Here is a 15,796-nt window from a genome sequence, read left to right as displayed (position 1 = left end):
AAGTATAATTCTGAAGAATAACCAAACGGAATTAGTGGTTAACTGATTGTTTTATAGAAGTTTTTATATGATCTCCCTAAGTAAGCTCGTACCTAAGAAAATTTATTAATGATAGAAGCCAAAGAAGGTTTATTTCCCACAGTAAAATCTTCAGTGTGTGAGTATTATTATTATAGAGCAGCAGCAGCATTAGCAAATAAATGTTATATTATCATAGGTAATGAATCAGGGCTAAAATAAACAAATCACTAAAGAGGAAGTAACACATGTCCTCAAGTTTCTGATTTACACAGCAAAACCTAAGACTAGCATTAGTGCAAGACCATTTTTTATATTCTTCAACTCAAACAATTCTTTCAAAACTGTGAAAATTGAAGACTTATAGTTCTACTCACGGCCAGTCACTTGGTTAATTCACATCATGCAAAAATTCATCTCTCTTGTAAGCCATAAAATCATCCAAACAACAAATATATTATATATATGGGGAAAGAAAGACTAACAAATAAACAAATATATTATAAAACAACATAATATTGTGCCACATGGTAAAAGGAAGTTTAACCCCAAACTATCAGAACCAAAGAGAAGTAAAAACACCATAATTTACTTCTTCCACAGGATAATCTGGAAGTTTAAGCCAAAAAATTAATAGAATTCAAACATTTCTGAACTTCAGTATAACTTGAGTAATAATTTCATTGTCTTGATAACAAAATTGGATCAAAATGCTTCGAATCCTGCATATTCAGACTATGCAAATGCAAGAAGGACATGTGATCTACTGGAGGCTCTTAGAAGAATGGAGCTCGATGTGGTGTTCCCTTTCTTCTTCTCTTTCGTGGCCTTGGGAATTCGGCATTTGCCTCTGGTCTTTCCTGAGTAGGAATATCCATTCCTTCCTGAGGAGCATTCTGGTTCTGGTCAGGAATTACGGCAGGAACCAAATCATTAGGTTCTGGCGAAATAGCTTTAACCTGAAAGTTCAGATTTAGATAGTTAGACAACAGTTAAGTAGCTACAAAGTTAATGGTAGAAGGAGCATGAAGAGGAGAGGAAAAAAATTATTTTGATGATCAAATTACTGTCACCACTCATTACCTTGCAAGAAATGGAGCAGTAGCGATATAGATTCGGTTCATTCAACTTTCTTGTGCAGGTATTGCATGATGCCTCATTGTTTGATGTCGAACCACTGTGCGGGAGAGGATTCAGAGAAATAACCAATCGCTTGTTGGATTTGTAGCGCTGCAGCCAAAGACAAATGAAATCCACACACAGTATAATATTTGGTACAGAAGATTCATTTATATAATCCAAAATTTCAATGTTTCAGGAATACAAAAATGCAGCAAGAATTGTTCAGGTGTATTAGACATGCAAACTACTAACAATCAAACAATGAAGAATATAAAATAACAGAGAATATAAGCCCAAAAGTTCCAACACGTAATTAGTTCCACATTTAGGAATTATTGAATGTACTAAATGCACGCTACAATTGTTCCAGCCATCAGCCGAGCACATGGAGTGGGACAAAAGTTTGTCATTTTTTTTGTTTACACTTTACAATTAATCATTGATGTTTGTTATTTTCAAGGTCAAACGATGAAACAGAAATGGAGTATTTTATTAAGTACTAATAATATTTGAACGTGAAATGCCATGTAGAGAGGAAAGAAAGTAGACAAAGACTGCATAAATTCCGTATGTAGAAGCTGCTCAACAGAGACTAGTTTACATCAATATGATGAAATAAATACACATGAAAATTATTTGGATATCATACAGAAAATAGTTATTAAACACTTTTAAACAAAGGTAATATCATATCATACCTGAATTTCTGAGCAGTCAATATACTTATCCATAGTACCAATGGAGACAACATCTTTGTAAACATGTCTGTAGACCTTAAGTGTGATGTGGTCTTGATGACCTAATGAAATGCAATACTGGCAAACTGCCTGATCACAGTCTATACAGTATTTGTTCAACTCATTCTTGCGCTGTGGATGATCCTTGCACTGCTCAAAAAACTTGTTTCTCAGGAAAGCATCAAGCCATCTAGGCTTCTGGATTTCAGGTTGGGCCACTTGCTTATTCTACAAAGTAAGACCATGTAAGTTAAGAAACCACTTTTCAGTCTTTATTTTTTTTTTAGTCAAAACTTGATGCAAGTGTACACAAAACAAAGAAATCAAATCTTAAGCATTTTGGTCAGTCTAAGGCGATTAATTGACTATTAATTAAATGTAATTACAATTAAAAAAAAGGGTCTAAAATAGGATTGATATTTTTCGGCACTTTTTTCCAGGCACCAAAAGCAGTATGACCTTTATGAATTTTTAATGAGATGAATTGCTGTGAACAGAGAATTCACCTAGAGAGTGACCAGGACTACCCTTATCAAAATAACAAATTCTCTTCACTAGACTCCAAATAGAGAAAATCATGAAAAGGGATATTTAAACATGATTAACAAGGTTCCAAATCAAGAAGACAATTGCTACTAAAAGACTAGCATATACAAAGTATCCAAGCAAAATTTTCTGGTCCATACCTTGTTCACTCTTTTAGAGGAAGAATTACTCCTCAACACCATTTCCTAAGTGTGGATCGAAATGGAAAATAAACTCTAAGTTTCAAGAATGAAAATACTTTTGAGGATTAATTGGATGAACCTAACTAATCGACCACAAAGAAAAGGTAAAAGCAATACCCTAGAAAGCGGCCAGTCCGATACGATGCTAGGTCTTTTTTTTTTTAAAAAAATCTTAAAGTGAGTTCTTATACTCATTGAAGAAATACAAAAAAAAAAAAGAAATTAAAAATCAGAAACAGATGAAATCAAAGCATTTCTTTTTGAATTTTCCTTTTCAAGATTCAATGAAAGTTGTCACTAGCAGAAATCTGTTTCATAATCTTCCATATAGAGATAGCACGAAATTCCACAAGGCTCCATGTCACTAATGAGTGAAAAAATGTATTGAGACAAAGAGTACAAGGGTAAGGAGGGAACAACACATTTCAATGTAACGGTAACTGAAAATCGGCAGAAATCGATGTAATTCAAATGGAAATTCTCAGCAATTTCCAACTATGGCAGCGGAGGCTAGCACAAAAACACCATACTTTGTTGAAAAAGCATATAATGGAAATAAAGTATCACTGAAACATTTTGCTAAGACTAAATTTGCAAATTTAATGACAAATTTAACCAAATTTGCAATTGCATGACCTTAAATTTCCAATATAATGTTCAATAATTTAATCACCAGCTGCAAACACTAAACTGTTGCACTATTACCTAACATCCATAGAATGGAACTAAATTTAAAACAAGGCATCTATTATCTATTATTAGCACTAATTACAACAATGCAGAAGGTTTAAGCTGTTCTACAATGACACACTCACTGTGGCAATCAAATATTACTAACATCATGCATTCTATCTCAACTAGCAAAATATTAAGTAAAGATAGAAACTTTATGAAACAAAAGAGTGTTTCAAACACTTACCTTTGCTGACATGAGATTGCATGTCGATTGAGGCAACACCATGATATTGATGATGATGATGATGAAGAACCAATGGTACAATGAAACTGAAAAACATTGAACGAGAATAAGTGGAGGGAAAAACTTAGTTCAACGTTTAGAAGCAGATTATAGACTTGAAAAAGAAAAAGAATGTAGTTGACTAGTTGGAACCGCGAAAGAAACTAACAAAAATGAACACAATCAAGAAAAAACTGAAGGAAAAAAAAAAACCAAACCCCTCTTCTGTGAAAAAGAAATTGTAACACTGAAAGAGACTGTGTTAAACTGTTAATTACTTAGGATTTAGTGATTGGGTAAGGTCCTATTTAGTTTTCTTTTTGAATACAATTTCAATTTTTCTTTTTAAAAAAAGTTAGTTGAGATTTGAGAATTAACACGATCACAAGTTCACAACCACTTTTTTGAATTTATGGCGACAGTAGATAAAAACAAAAATAACAAATAAATTTAAATTAAAAAAATTTGAAAATCTTAACTCGTTCGGTTAATTATCATCTTAATTCTTAAATAATAAAACTTTTATTTTTGTTTTTTATATTTTAAAAAATAATCTAATATATATATTATTCATTTAAATATTAAAAAAAATAAGATTTTCAATCATTACTCATTTAAATTTAAATTTGATTATAGGATCGGTTTAATTAAATACTTACATTCAACCTTTCGTCAACACTTGAATAAAATTTGTTGAAGGGAAGAAACCTTGTACTTAAGAGTTATACCTAGGTTTATTAATCAATGGTTGCAAATATATATAGAGGCCTAAAAGATTCCGTTTTTGTTATCTTTTTATCACTTAATTTTAGATATTTTAAAAATTCTTATCTGAAAAGATTAATTCAAATCAAGATTAAATTTAGGGTAAGAAGATTAATTCTTATATGAGTTTTGTGTAAGAAGATTTATATATATAAAAAAATCGGTTCAATCTTCCTACAAATGCAGCTCAACTCAACCAACCAAGATGCATTGATAATTTGATTAAATTATTAATACTTTATCTACTGTTTTTACATGTGAATAGTTATTGTAAAAGTTTTAATTATAAAAGACCATTTCCATTATTTAGGAAATAAAATATATATCATTAAATATTAAATAATAATTAGTCACCAAAAAAAAATATTAAATAATAATCACAGGACAAATTTATTATTTTTTAGAAAAAATATAAAAAATAGATTGCATAAAATATTAACGGTCCGGTCAAGTATGTAAAACCGGTAATAAAAAAACCGGCAAAAAACTTTTGAACCGGACGAGAATCGGCCGGTCAAACCGAACCGAAACCCAGCTGGTTTACACAAAAAAGGGAAGCTCCTTCGTTTCTTTCTCCCTTTCACCCTTTCTTTCTTTCAGTCAGAGAAATCACCCAAACCCAACCACAAAACCCTAGCACTGTAAGCCTACACCACCGCCACAAGGAGTGGCATACTGCCGCCGTCCGTCGCACTCAAAGTTCGCCATCCGTCATCTAGCTTCCCTCGTGCTCCAAATCTTCAACCCCTGTTCGCTGTCACCGATCGCGGTTGCTTCCTCGAGCTCGGCGTCCGTCGTCTTTGTCTGCTCAGCCGCGCTTCCGTCGCCGTTTGTTTGCCGTTCACGTTCGCGTTCTTCGCCATTCGCATTCGCTCGGCGTTCACCGTTCGCGTTCACTCGCTGTTCACCGTTCGAGTTCGCGTTCGTCTGGAAGCCACGTTGCTCTGCTTCAAACTCTGCGACCAACCCGCGCGCTCCACTCAGCCGTCGTACTGCTCTCTTTTGTCCCCGCCGTGAGTTCCCTAAACCCGCCACCAGACAATACACTCACACAACACCAATACTCTTCTTCAAACTCTGCAACTTCTGATTTCTATTAGAATAAGTAATTATCTGATTTGGTAGTGGTTTGGATTTTTTCATAGACTAAATTAAAGTTACATAGTTATGTTCTCTTCTCTATCACATTGAAATTAAGCTTTGAATTCTCTTATTTCGTTTTAATTTTACCGCACTCAACATGTTTGATGAAATGCTTTAACCATATTTCTGGTTGGTTTTATAATTTCTAGCTTTTAGAAACTTAGTAAGTTGATTGCATGTGAAATTAGAATAATTGGATCATAGTAATTAGGAAATTTTAGCTGTACAAATAGCATCTTTGCAGAAAACATGTTAGCATGATGATTCCACTTGCATTAGTGTGTTCTTCTGGTAAATTTTTTAACTGTTATTGTGAACTTGTTAATTTGCTAATTGTTCTTGTGTTCTTCTGTTACTTCTAATTTTTTTTGTTTTGTTGTGATTTTCTGTTCTTGAATTTGTTAAGTTGATAATTTGCTAAATTGTTGGGCTGCTGTTGTTTTAATTTGTCAAATTGTTAGGTTGCTGCGACTTAATTTGTTGGATTTTCTATTTAGGTCTTGTTCTTGTTTATTTGCTAAATTGTTGTTGTGTATTTATTATTTATTTGCTGGATATTGGTGATCATTGTCTTTGAGATTATTTACTATGCAGGTTTAGTGTCATCACTGTTTTGGAATGTTTTATATTGTACTAATGTTTGTTGCTGTTTTGTAATTGCTGGTTGTAGGTTTAGTGTGATTATTGGTTAATGTTTTGTAATGTTTGGTGCTAAATGCTGATTGTTGAGTTTAGATATGGTTATTTATTTTGACTTGGGTAAAGAGACTTATGGTCATTTTTTTCTGCCTTATACCGATTCAAATGATTATTTTCAGAGGATGAGCACTTATTTATGTATCTTGAGAAACTGTCTTTCTGTGTGTTATGAGCATTTGGTGAAGCCTGTATTGTACCTATTCAAAGCTTAGTTTTACCAAATGGTCTTCAAAGCAACTCATCCAAAATGCTACTGCACAAATCCAAGCCTATTGTCTCTAAAAGCCTGTATGCACCTTCATTTGGTGAAGCCTTACTATGTTTATTTTTTAGTTGGATTTATGATAATTCATTTGATATTCTTCCTATTTTTGTCAGATATTTCTTTTAACATTTTGTGTACTGATGAGGAATTGTACTTGCTTGGTATCATGCTTTCATCTGGCATTTTTGCATTTAATATAAAAAAGAAAAATCCTAAGAGTAATTCACCATTCCATTAGAAAAACTTCATACTACCTTATACCTTCAACTTAATACTTGCATATTTATAATTTATTTATTATTCTTTTCTAAAACGGGTTTTTCGGTTGAACCACCGGTTAGACCGATTGGACCAATAAATCAGTGAACCAGTAACTAAAACGGTTTGATGACCGGTCCGGTTCTCAGAACCTTGCTATTTAGTATTTACACAAATAAATTGCTCATCATTCAAAATTTGCTATCATCATCTGAATGCTCTTCTTTAACTTATGAAAACTTCTCTTTTTGGTGCTAGAGTTGGTGAAATTTGAACAGAAGGAATTGAATGATTATATCTAATTTAATTTTTATTTGATTAAATTGAATATTTATGCTTATTTTGTATGAAATGATTTTGCTAGGAAGTAATGGAGCGGTCGGAAATTATTAAACAATGTGTTTCTTTTTATGAAATGATGAGATTGAGGCATGATAAGTTGATGTTGTTCTTTGTTCTTACTTTATTTGTGTTTCTTTGTTCTTACTTTATTTTTTATGTTGTTCTCTGTCTCCCAGTCTCAGTCTTTCTACCAAACGCGACCTCAGTCTCAGAGAAGAAAATGGCGATGTTGGGTTCGTTTCAACGCGCACGAGCCACCATTCTTTCTTCTTCCTCCCTCAAGCTACGCCTCTGCCTCACTAACACTTGCAGGTCTCTAAGTACCTCCGCACTTCCAACCAATGACTTTCACAGATTCCCTCCCAACTCTGATCATAACCGCCATGGCGTTGAACCCACTTTCAGAGATTCCTCTCAACATTTCAATCCACAAACCCAAAATCACCATGGAAACCCTCATCCTATCAATAATTTCCCTCGCCAGAACCAGAATCAGAACCCCTATCAACCTCATAATGCGACTCGTCAGTTTCCCGAGCAGGGTCGAAACCATACTCATAATCAGTGGAGTCAAAACTATCCTCAACAGAGACCAACACCACCACCCACATCCCAAAATCAGAACTTTCAGCCACCCCATTACCAAAATCAATGGAACAATCCGAACCAGGGTAACCCTAACCAATGGAACCCTAGGAATCAAGGCTATCCACAACCTCCCCAATTTCGAAACCCTAACCAGTTCAACCCGCAAGGTTCTCTACCAGGGCAAGCTCACGTTCCCGTAGCTCCTCCTTCTCCTCCTCCTCCTTCGCCAGCCCCTTCAATTGTTGATTTGAGACATGTGTGCCAGGAGGGGAGGGTTAAGGAAGCAATTGAGTTGATGGAGAAAGGGGTGAAAGCCGATGCTTCTTGCTTTCATTTGCTCTTTGATTTTTGTGGCAAATCCAAGTCCCTTGAGGATGCCAAGAAGGCACACGATTACTTTCTGCAATCAACTTGCAGGAGTGATCTCAATTTGAACAACAAGGTCATTGAAATGTATGGGAACTGCAAGAGCATGACTGATGCACGAAGGGTGTTTGATCATATGCCCAACAGGAATATGGATTCTTGGCACTTGATGTTGCGCGGTTATGCCAACAGCACAATGGGGGATGATGCCTTGCAGCTGTTTGATCAAATGAATGAGTCCGGTTTGGAAATTTCGTCGGAGACTTTGCTAGCTGTGTTATCAGCTTGTGCTAGTGCTGAGGCTGTGGAAGATGCTTTCCTTCATTTTGAGTCCATGGAAAGCAAGTATGGGATTAAACCTGGTTCGGAGCACTATATGGGGCTTTTGGATGTTCTTGGACAATCTGGATATCTCAAGGAAGCCGGGGAGTTCATCAAGGAGTTGCCGTTCGAGCCTACAGTGACTGTTTGGGAGACTCTGAAGAACTATGCTCGAATCCATGGGGATGTTGATCTTGAAGACTATGCAGAAGAGATAGTGTTGAGTCTTGACCCATCAAAGGTTGTTGCCAATAAGATCCCCACGCCACCGCCGAGGAAGTACACTGCAATTAACATGCTTGATGGCAAGAATAGAATTATTGAGTACAAGAACCCGACGCTTTACAAGGATGATGAGAAGCTGAAAGCTTTGAGTGGGATGAAGGATGCTGGGTATGTTCCTGATACAAGATATGTTCTTCATGACATTGATCAGGAAGCAAAGGAGCAAGCATTGTTGTACCACAGTGAACGTTTAGCGATTGCCTATGGCCTCATTAGTACTCCACCAAGAACACCTCTTAGGATCATCAAGAATCTTCGAGTGTGTGGTGATTGTCACAATGCCATCAAGATCATGTCTAGGATTGTAGGGAGGGAATTGATTGTTAGAGATAACAAAAGGTTTCACCATTTCAAGGATGGAAAATGCTCTTGTGGGGATTACTGGTGAAGGAAAGCATATAGACTCCAAATTCTACTAATTCTACTACAATGATATGAATATATCGTTATGCTATTTGGTGGTCCCTTGTGTACAAAGAAAACAAATGGAGGCTTCAATAGTGATAGGGCTAGGATATTAAGTATGCACTACGCGGTATGCAGTGATTTAAACATGTATTTTTGCTTCCTGTTTTAATATTCATGAAATTCATGTTGCTCTCAAATTGTGCTGTGTTAATAATTTCCTATATGAGACTTTTTTTTGAGCTTATCCGTGCACGTATATTGATTGAGCAAGTGTGAACATTGAAGTTGGCCATTGATTGGTAGAAGTGTAACATATTCCCTCATGAGCGGTTTAGCTTTCAACCCTCAAGGAGTGAGAAGGTGAGGCTTGTCACATATTGAAGATTTGTTGTCTTCCATCAAGCTGCACCAGGGTTCAAAACCTGGCTGGGTATAAGTGGAATTTAGGAACCCGTTGTGTTGTGTTGTGTGTGTGTACGACTGTAGGTAACCCTAAGAAAAAAAACAAAGGAGTTAAAGAATAACCAAGATCAGCAAGAAAAGTGACATATAAGTCAAAAAAAAAAAAAGAAAAAAAACAAAGGAGTTAAAGAATAACCAAGATCAGCAAGAAAAGTGACATCTAAGTCAAAAAAAAAAAAGAAAACCATCTTAGTGTCTGAGCAAGATTTAGTATAAGAGTATGGTGAATTTTATGGTGTAGAAATAATTTTTTTTTCTACACATAAGGAAATTAAAGTTCAGATTTTGTCTTTTTCAATTAAATATTAATACTAATGAAACTTTAATTACAGATATGTTTTTGTTGTATTGGACCAAAAAAATTGGGCCAAAAAATATAATAATTTTTAGACTGTAATGAATTACTATTAAAAAAATATATTTTATTGTGTTTACTTTATCAATAAAATTAATTAATTTTTATTAAATATTTAAACATGCATAAATAATATTAAATACTACAAATAATAAATATTAAAAAAATAAACATTTAAATTCAAAATTTAGTCTCTAAATTATTGTGTATAATAATAAATTTTTTTTACATTTTGTATAAGAAATTAACAAGTGTTATTTTTATTTTGTGAGAGTACCTTTAAAAAAAATTTGTCAATAATACTAAATTTTTCTTATATTTTGTATAAGAAATTAAAGTGTTATTTTTATTTGTGAGAGTACCCATCAAAAAAATTTGTCATTTGATTTATGAATTAGTTAAAAAAATTCTTTAGTCCATGAATTATTTATTTTTTAAAATTAATTTATAATATTTTGATTTATAGTATGAATGATAATTTATTTAGAATTACAAATATAACAATAAAGTTAAATTTAAAAAAATGAGAAAATATTCATATACAAAACTAGAACATAAGTAAATATTCATACATATCAAATAATTTTAAATATTGAACATTTTAAAAAATATTCATATGTACCAAATAATTTGGGTTATGTTTCAGACTTCAGGTTTGTTCTTTATGTTTTTTTCCCTCATCTTTCTAAATTTAACTTTGTTGTTATATTTGTAATTTTAAATAAATTATCATTCATACTATAAATCAAAATATTATAAATTAATTTAAAAAAAATAAATAATTCATGGATTAAAGAAATTTTTTAACTAATTTATAAACACTTTTTAATTTTGATATTGAATTCATAATAGTATTTTTCAATAACGTATGAAATTTGGTGTGTTTTTTTATATGGAGATCACAAATCTAACTTTTTAATTTGTGGAGTTTAACTTTTTTTTTAAATTTTTAAAATACAAAATCGACCCTCTAATTTGTGAATTTAGATAAATCTGATCTTTCAATTTGTAAATTTTAATTTTTAAAAATTTTTAAAATACAAAACCGACCTTCCGATTTGTGAACTACTTACACAGAACCGATTCTCGGATTTGTGAACTTACAAACTTACATAAATCCGATCCTCCGATTGATGAACTTTAATTTTTTTTATTTTTTAAAATACACATAAAATTCTCTGATTTGTTATTACATATATACTAAATTAAAACATACCACTTCTACATAACCGAGAATAATACAACAATAATTCCATATACAGAAATCAGCCATTCATAAATCAAATGACAAAAATTTTTAAAGTTACTCTCACAAAATAAAAATAACATCTATTATTTTCTTATACAAAATGTAAAAAAAGTTGTGTTATACATAATAATTTAGAGACTAAAATTTGAATTTGAATGTTTATTTTTTAAATATTTATTATTTATAGTATTTAACATTATTTATCGCATACTTAGAATATTTAATAAAAATTAATTAATTTTATTGATAAAGTAAACACAATAAAATATATTCTTTTAATAACAATTCATTATAACCCAAAAATTATTTTTTTTAGCCCAATACAACAAAAATATATTTATAATTAATGTTTTATTAGAATTAATGTATTTAATTGAAAAAGACAAAATCTGGACTTTTATGCATTTGTCTATCAAATCTGAACAAAACAATAATAAGTGTCACTCTTAAATCCATGCCACATTGACTTCCTCATGTATAGAAAAAGTTTTATTTCTACATCATAGAACTCACTTAAAGGGTATATGCATAGACCATGATTTGGAACGTGGCAACACAAAATGATAATAAAGCATGTTATGTAGTAAAGTGACTCTTGTCTTCCATCATAAAAATATTTCAGCATAGTTAACCATAATAAGAGTGCATGTATCTTGTTTCGGCCATCAAATCATAAAAAAAGTGTTGATAAAACAAACTTCTGCTTCCTTTTTTTCTTTGTCGTCGCATTCCAGGTTCAGCATTTTTCAGAAGATAATCTTTAGAAAGTTTAAGTCCAAAAATTACAAGAATTAAAAAAAATTTATAACCTAAGTACAACACAACTAATAAATTTACTATCGTGATAACATAAACTGAATCAAACTGCCTCCAATCCTGCAAGGATGTGAGTCATGTGACCCACTGGAGGCTCTTAGAAAAAAAATGAGCTCTATGGGGTGTTCCCTTTCTACTTCTCTTTCCGGATTAGCATTTTCCTCCTGTTTTTTCGAGGAGGATTTTGGTTCTCATCGGAAATGACAGCAGGAACCAAATCTTTTACCTGAAAATTCAGATTCAGAAGTCAGAAAACAGCAAGTTGCTACTAAGTTAATATCATAGATTCATAGTAAGCATGAAGAGGGGAGAAAATAAATGATTATGATTCTCAAATATCTGTCATCACTCATTACCTTGCAAGAAATGGAGCAGTAGCGTATGTTGTAATTTGACCACCCAACTTTCTAGGGTTGATGTTGCATGATTCCAAACCCGAGTGTTTCATAGGATTCAGAATAAGAACATTTTTGTAATTGCATACGTAGGGCTGCAACCGAAGACGGATGAAATCCACAAACAAGGTAAGGTATCTGGTTGAGAAGATTAATGCATTCTACATTGTCTAATCAACAGTAAGGAATGCAAGATGGTCTATAAGATTTTCCATTTGCAGAAAAATATATACATCAGAACATCACAACTATCTCATTTTCGATTAACTGATATGCCATGGGGGAAGAGAAAAGGACAGTGACAAACAATGAGGTTGGGAATGATTAACATCAGAGAGTATAAGCTTAGAACTTCATGCATATAATCAGCACAATATTTCAACATTATCCAATAATATTTTGTTCATAACTAATAATAGATAGTCACTTGAGCTAAAGACAGAGTTACTCAGGTTATTCAACAAAACTATAATGCATATAAACCACTTCTCCAGGTGAAAGTAAAAGATAGAATATCATTTCGTACCCGGATTTCAGAGCAGTCAAAGTATCTTGTGGTCACGTGAGGACCAGACAATATTTGCAAGCTGACTGAAGACAATTTATACAGTATATATTCAACTCATTTCCTTGCTTCGAATGTGCGATACACACGTCAGAAAAGGATTCTTTTAGGAAAGCATCAAGCCAGCTGGGCTTCTTGATTTTACACTTGGGGTTTTGATTATCCTACAAAGTAAACCATGTCAATTAAGTTTATACTGGAAGTTACAGCTAATTGGATTATACTGGAAGTTACAGCTAATTGGATGAACTTAACTGATGGATAACAAAGAAAAGGGAGAAAAGGGTTAAAGGACTACGGTAGGATGCGACTATTCCCAAATCATGCAAGCTTTCTGAAGAAACATAAATGAATCAGAGATGAATAAACCGATGAAAGAAAGGTATTTTTGTTGAATTTTCTCTTTCTTATTTGATAACTGCCTAGAAAAGGTGTCTAATCAGCAATGGAGGTAGTCTGTCTCATGATTCAATGAACATCGTCACTAGCTAAAATTCATTTCATCATATTACAGCCACAATTACTACCCTTCCTTAGAAGATACTATTGGGATGCAAGTGAAAGAATTGTGTATTTGTATTGGTATTTGTTTACAAGTATATATATATATATATATATATATATAGGAGTACAGGAGTACATAATAAATCACATTAAGTGTAATAAATACAAGCTCCATTTCAATGATTTGTGAAAAATATACTAAGCTAGATTACAAGGATAAAAAGGGAACAACACATTTTCATGTAGCCCGTTTATGACAATTGCCCCAACAAAAAAAAGAATTGAAAGAGGTAGATATGATTCTGATCATCGCAAACGATTACAGTCGAATTTTCTAAATTTTCAATTTGAAAAAACCTTAAAAATTCACCATGTATCAATTATTAGTTCAAATTACAAGAATGCACATGTTTCAGCTGTTATTCTTAATCTTGTATACCATGAAACATTCATATGGGCCAATCAATCAACGAAATGTCACAAATATCATGCATTCAAGTGCATTCAAGTTCAACTAACAAAAAAAAAAAAAACTAAAGACAGAGCTTTTTACGATGCAAATCATGTTTCAAGAACTTACCCTTAAGAGAACGAGAGTGCATGTTGATGAGAACACCATCATTACATGAAAAAAGAACCAATGGTGCAGCAGTGTCACTGAAAATCATTGAAGAACAATAAAGGGAAGGAAAAATAGGTAAATTTAAAAGCAAAGGAAGATACTAAAGGGGAAGGAAAATTGGCTGCATGGTTGTTTATTATTTTTAGTGTTAGAATCTTGAAAAGGAAAAGACAAGAACTTAGTTGGAAGTTGGAACTGCGAAAGTAACGAACAAATAAACAAAGAGAATAACAGAACCAAGGAAAAGAGAACCAAATAGCCTTTTCTTTCTTTGTTTTTCTTTGTGAAATAGGAAAATTTTACGGTGCAAACACCAAAATAAACACAATTTTTTGTATGTTTCAGAGATAAAGTGTTATTTGATGCGATTACTGTTTATTTAATGAAACTAATTCCACATATATTTTTTTATTTTAACTTAAATTAGCAAGCAAGTCTGATACATAACAATGTTTTTTTTAATATTAAATTTTATCTCATTATATGAGATCAACTATATAAATTAAATAATCTTATTACTTTTTATAATATATTATATTTACTGTAAAACTGTTTATACGTTTTTTTTGACCATATCATGTATGATCATTGGAGGTATTCGTCTACTATATTTTATCTATCTTTTATCTCATTCACCATCCTAATCAAATGTTTTGTCGATCTTTTTTTACATGTATGATTCTTATATTTTTATTCCTTATTTATTCATACGTGTGCGATCGCTTATCCATCTTAACATCCATCCCTATTTCTGTCACATTTAAATAATCGGGTCTAACAGTAATACGATAAAATTTTCTTTTTAAGTTTTAAAGATACTTTTCCTTTGTCACGTATAAGGCTCGTTCTTTTGGATATGAGAAGCATGTGTGTGTTGTACGTTGTTGCGGAGAATGTGGGTGCTAGACATAAATGTGAGACAGTTTTTTTTTTTTAAATAAGGGATGAAGAAATTGACTATCCGATTTCTTTGTAAAAAAAATTAAGCCTACTAAAAAATTTAAATTTTGGTGAAGGTAATTGGAGGGTCTGAATTGTGTACCCAAAAATCGGATGGTCCGATTTTTGCTCCTGACACCACAATTACGTAAAACATCTATATACTCTATAACTGCTTCCTACACCATTCCCCTTCCATATCTAAATTAAAAAAGTGCACGTATAAAGCTAGTTACACTCTGCAATTTTGACCAATCCGTTTGCATCCTATGATGTTTTACATCCTCCTCAATCTCTCTATTATTCTGTATAATATACTCAAGATACTTAAAACGCTTTACATGTAACAAGAGTTTTTCCAATTTTTACTTTTGCATTACTGTTTTCCACTCGCCTATCAAACTTATATTAATGTGTAAATTAAATTGTACTCCTCTAAAGTTTATTTCCATAACTCTAATTTCTTATTTAAATATTCCCTTCTTTATTTTATAAGGACAATGTTATCTGAAAAAAAACATACACTATGGAATTGGTTCTTGGATATGTCCAATAAACACCTCTGTAACTAATGTGAAGAGATATGAGATTATAGATGATCTCTGATACAATTTTATACTAATAGAAAATTTGCACCACCTTAAATTTCCATACTAGTTGTAAGTTATAATAATTTCATTGTACATATTCTTAATTGTGTAAATATATACAATCTCTTTACACTAGAAAAAATATATAAAAATAAAATTTTAATATAAATATATTTATAATTTAAATTTAAAACTATTTATATTTATTAAGAATAAATTAGAATTATATACACAAACATATCTATATAAAAATTAAATTTAAATTTTTAATAAATTAATTATCTAATAAAAGGTAT

General features: G+C 32.1%; 2 protein-coding genes across 4 annotated transcripts; one reads left to right on the top strand and one right to left on the bottom strand.

Moving 5' to 3' along the window:
• Positions 1–546: 546 nt before the first annotated feature.
• On the bottom strand, positions 547–3,813 carry LOC107608719 (protein RGF1 INDUCIBLE TRANSCRIPTION FACTOR 1-like). Its single transcript, XM_088494180.1, has 5 exons — positions 3,782–3,813; positions 3,525–3,610; positions 1,839–2,105; positions 1,102–1,248; positions 547–977 (listed from the first exon to the last, which is right to left on the bottom strand). Exons 2-5 carry the CDS (start codon positions 3,564–3,566, stop codon positions 795–797), a joined length of 639 nt encoding a protein of 212 aa, XP_088350306.1. The 5' UTR covers positions 3,567–3,610; positions 3,782–3,813; the 3' UTR covers positions 547–794.
• A 1,090-nt stretch (positions 3,814–4,903) lies between these two features.
• Positions 4,904–9,197, top strand: LOC107608717 (pentatricopeptide repeat-containing protein At2g15690, mitochondrial). 3 transcript variants are annotated; one of them, XM_021107384.2, is made up of 3 exons: positions 4,917–5,341; positions 6,290–6,458; positions 7,212–9,197. In XM_021107384.2, exons 2-3 carry the CDS (start codon positions 6,392–6,394, stop codon positions 8,981–8,983), a joined length of 1,839 nt encoding a protein of 612 aa, XP_020963043.1. In that variant the 5' UTR covers positions 4,917–5,341; positions 6,290–6,391; the 3' UTR covers positions 8,984–9,197. The 3 variants fall into 3 exon arrangements, with proteins under 3 accessions (XP_088350098.1, XP_020963043.1, XP_088350099.1); XM_088493972.1 differs by lacking the exon at positions 6,290–6,458 and having other exon boundaries at positions 4,904–5,341; XM_088493973.1 differs by lacking the exon at positions 6,290–6,458 and having other exon boundaries at positions 4,917–5,433.
• Positions 9,198–15,796: the final 6,599 nt, after the last annotated feature.

The sequence above is a fragment of the Arachis ipaensis genome, chromosome B7 (assembly GCF_059453495.1).
Source record: "Arachis ipaensis isolate K30076 ecotype BB chromosome B7, ASM5945349v1, whole genome shotgun sequence".
In the NCBI taxonomy this organism is placed as follows: domain Eukaryota; kingdom Viridiplantae; phylum Streptophyta; class Magnoliopsida; order Fabales; family Fabaceae; genus Arachis; species Arachis ipaensis.
The sequence above is the reverse complement of the archived record's forward strand: the minus strand, read 5'-3'. Positions and strand labels throughout refer to the sequence as shown.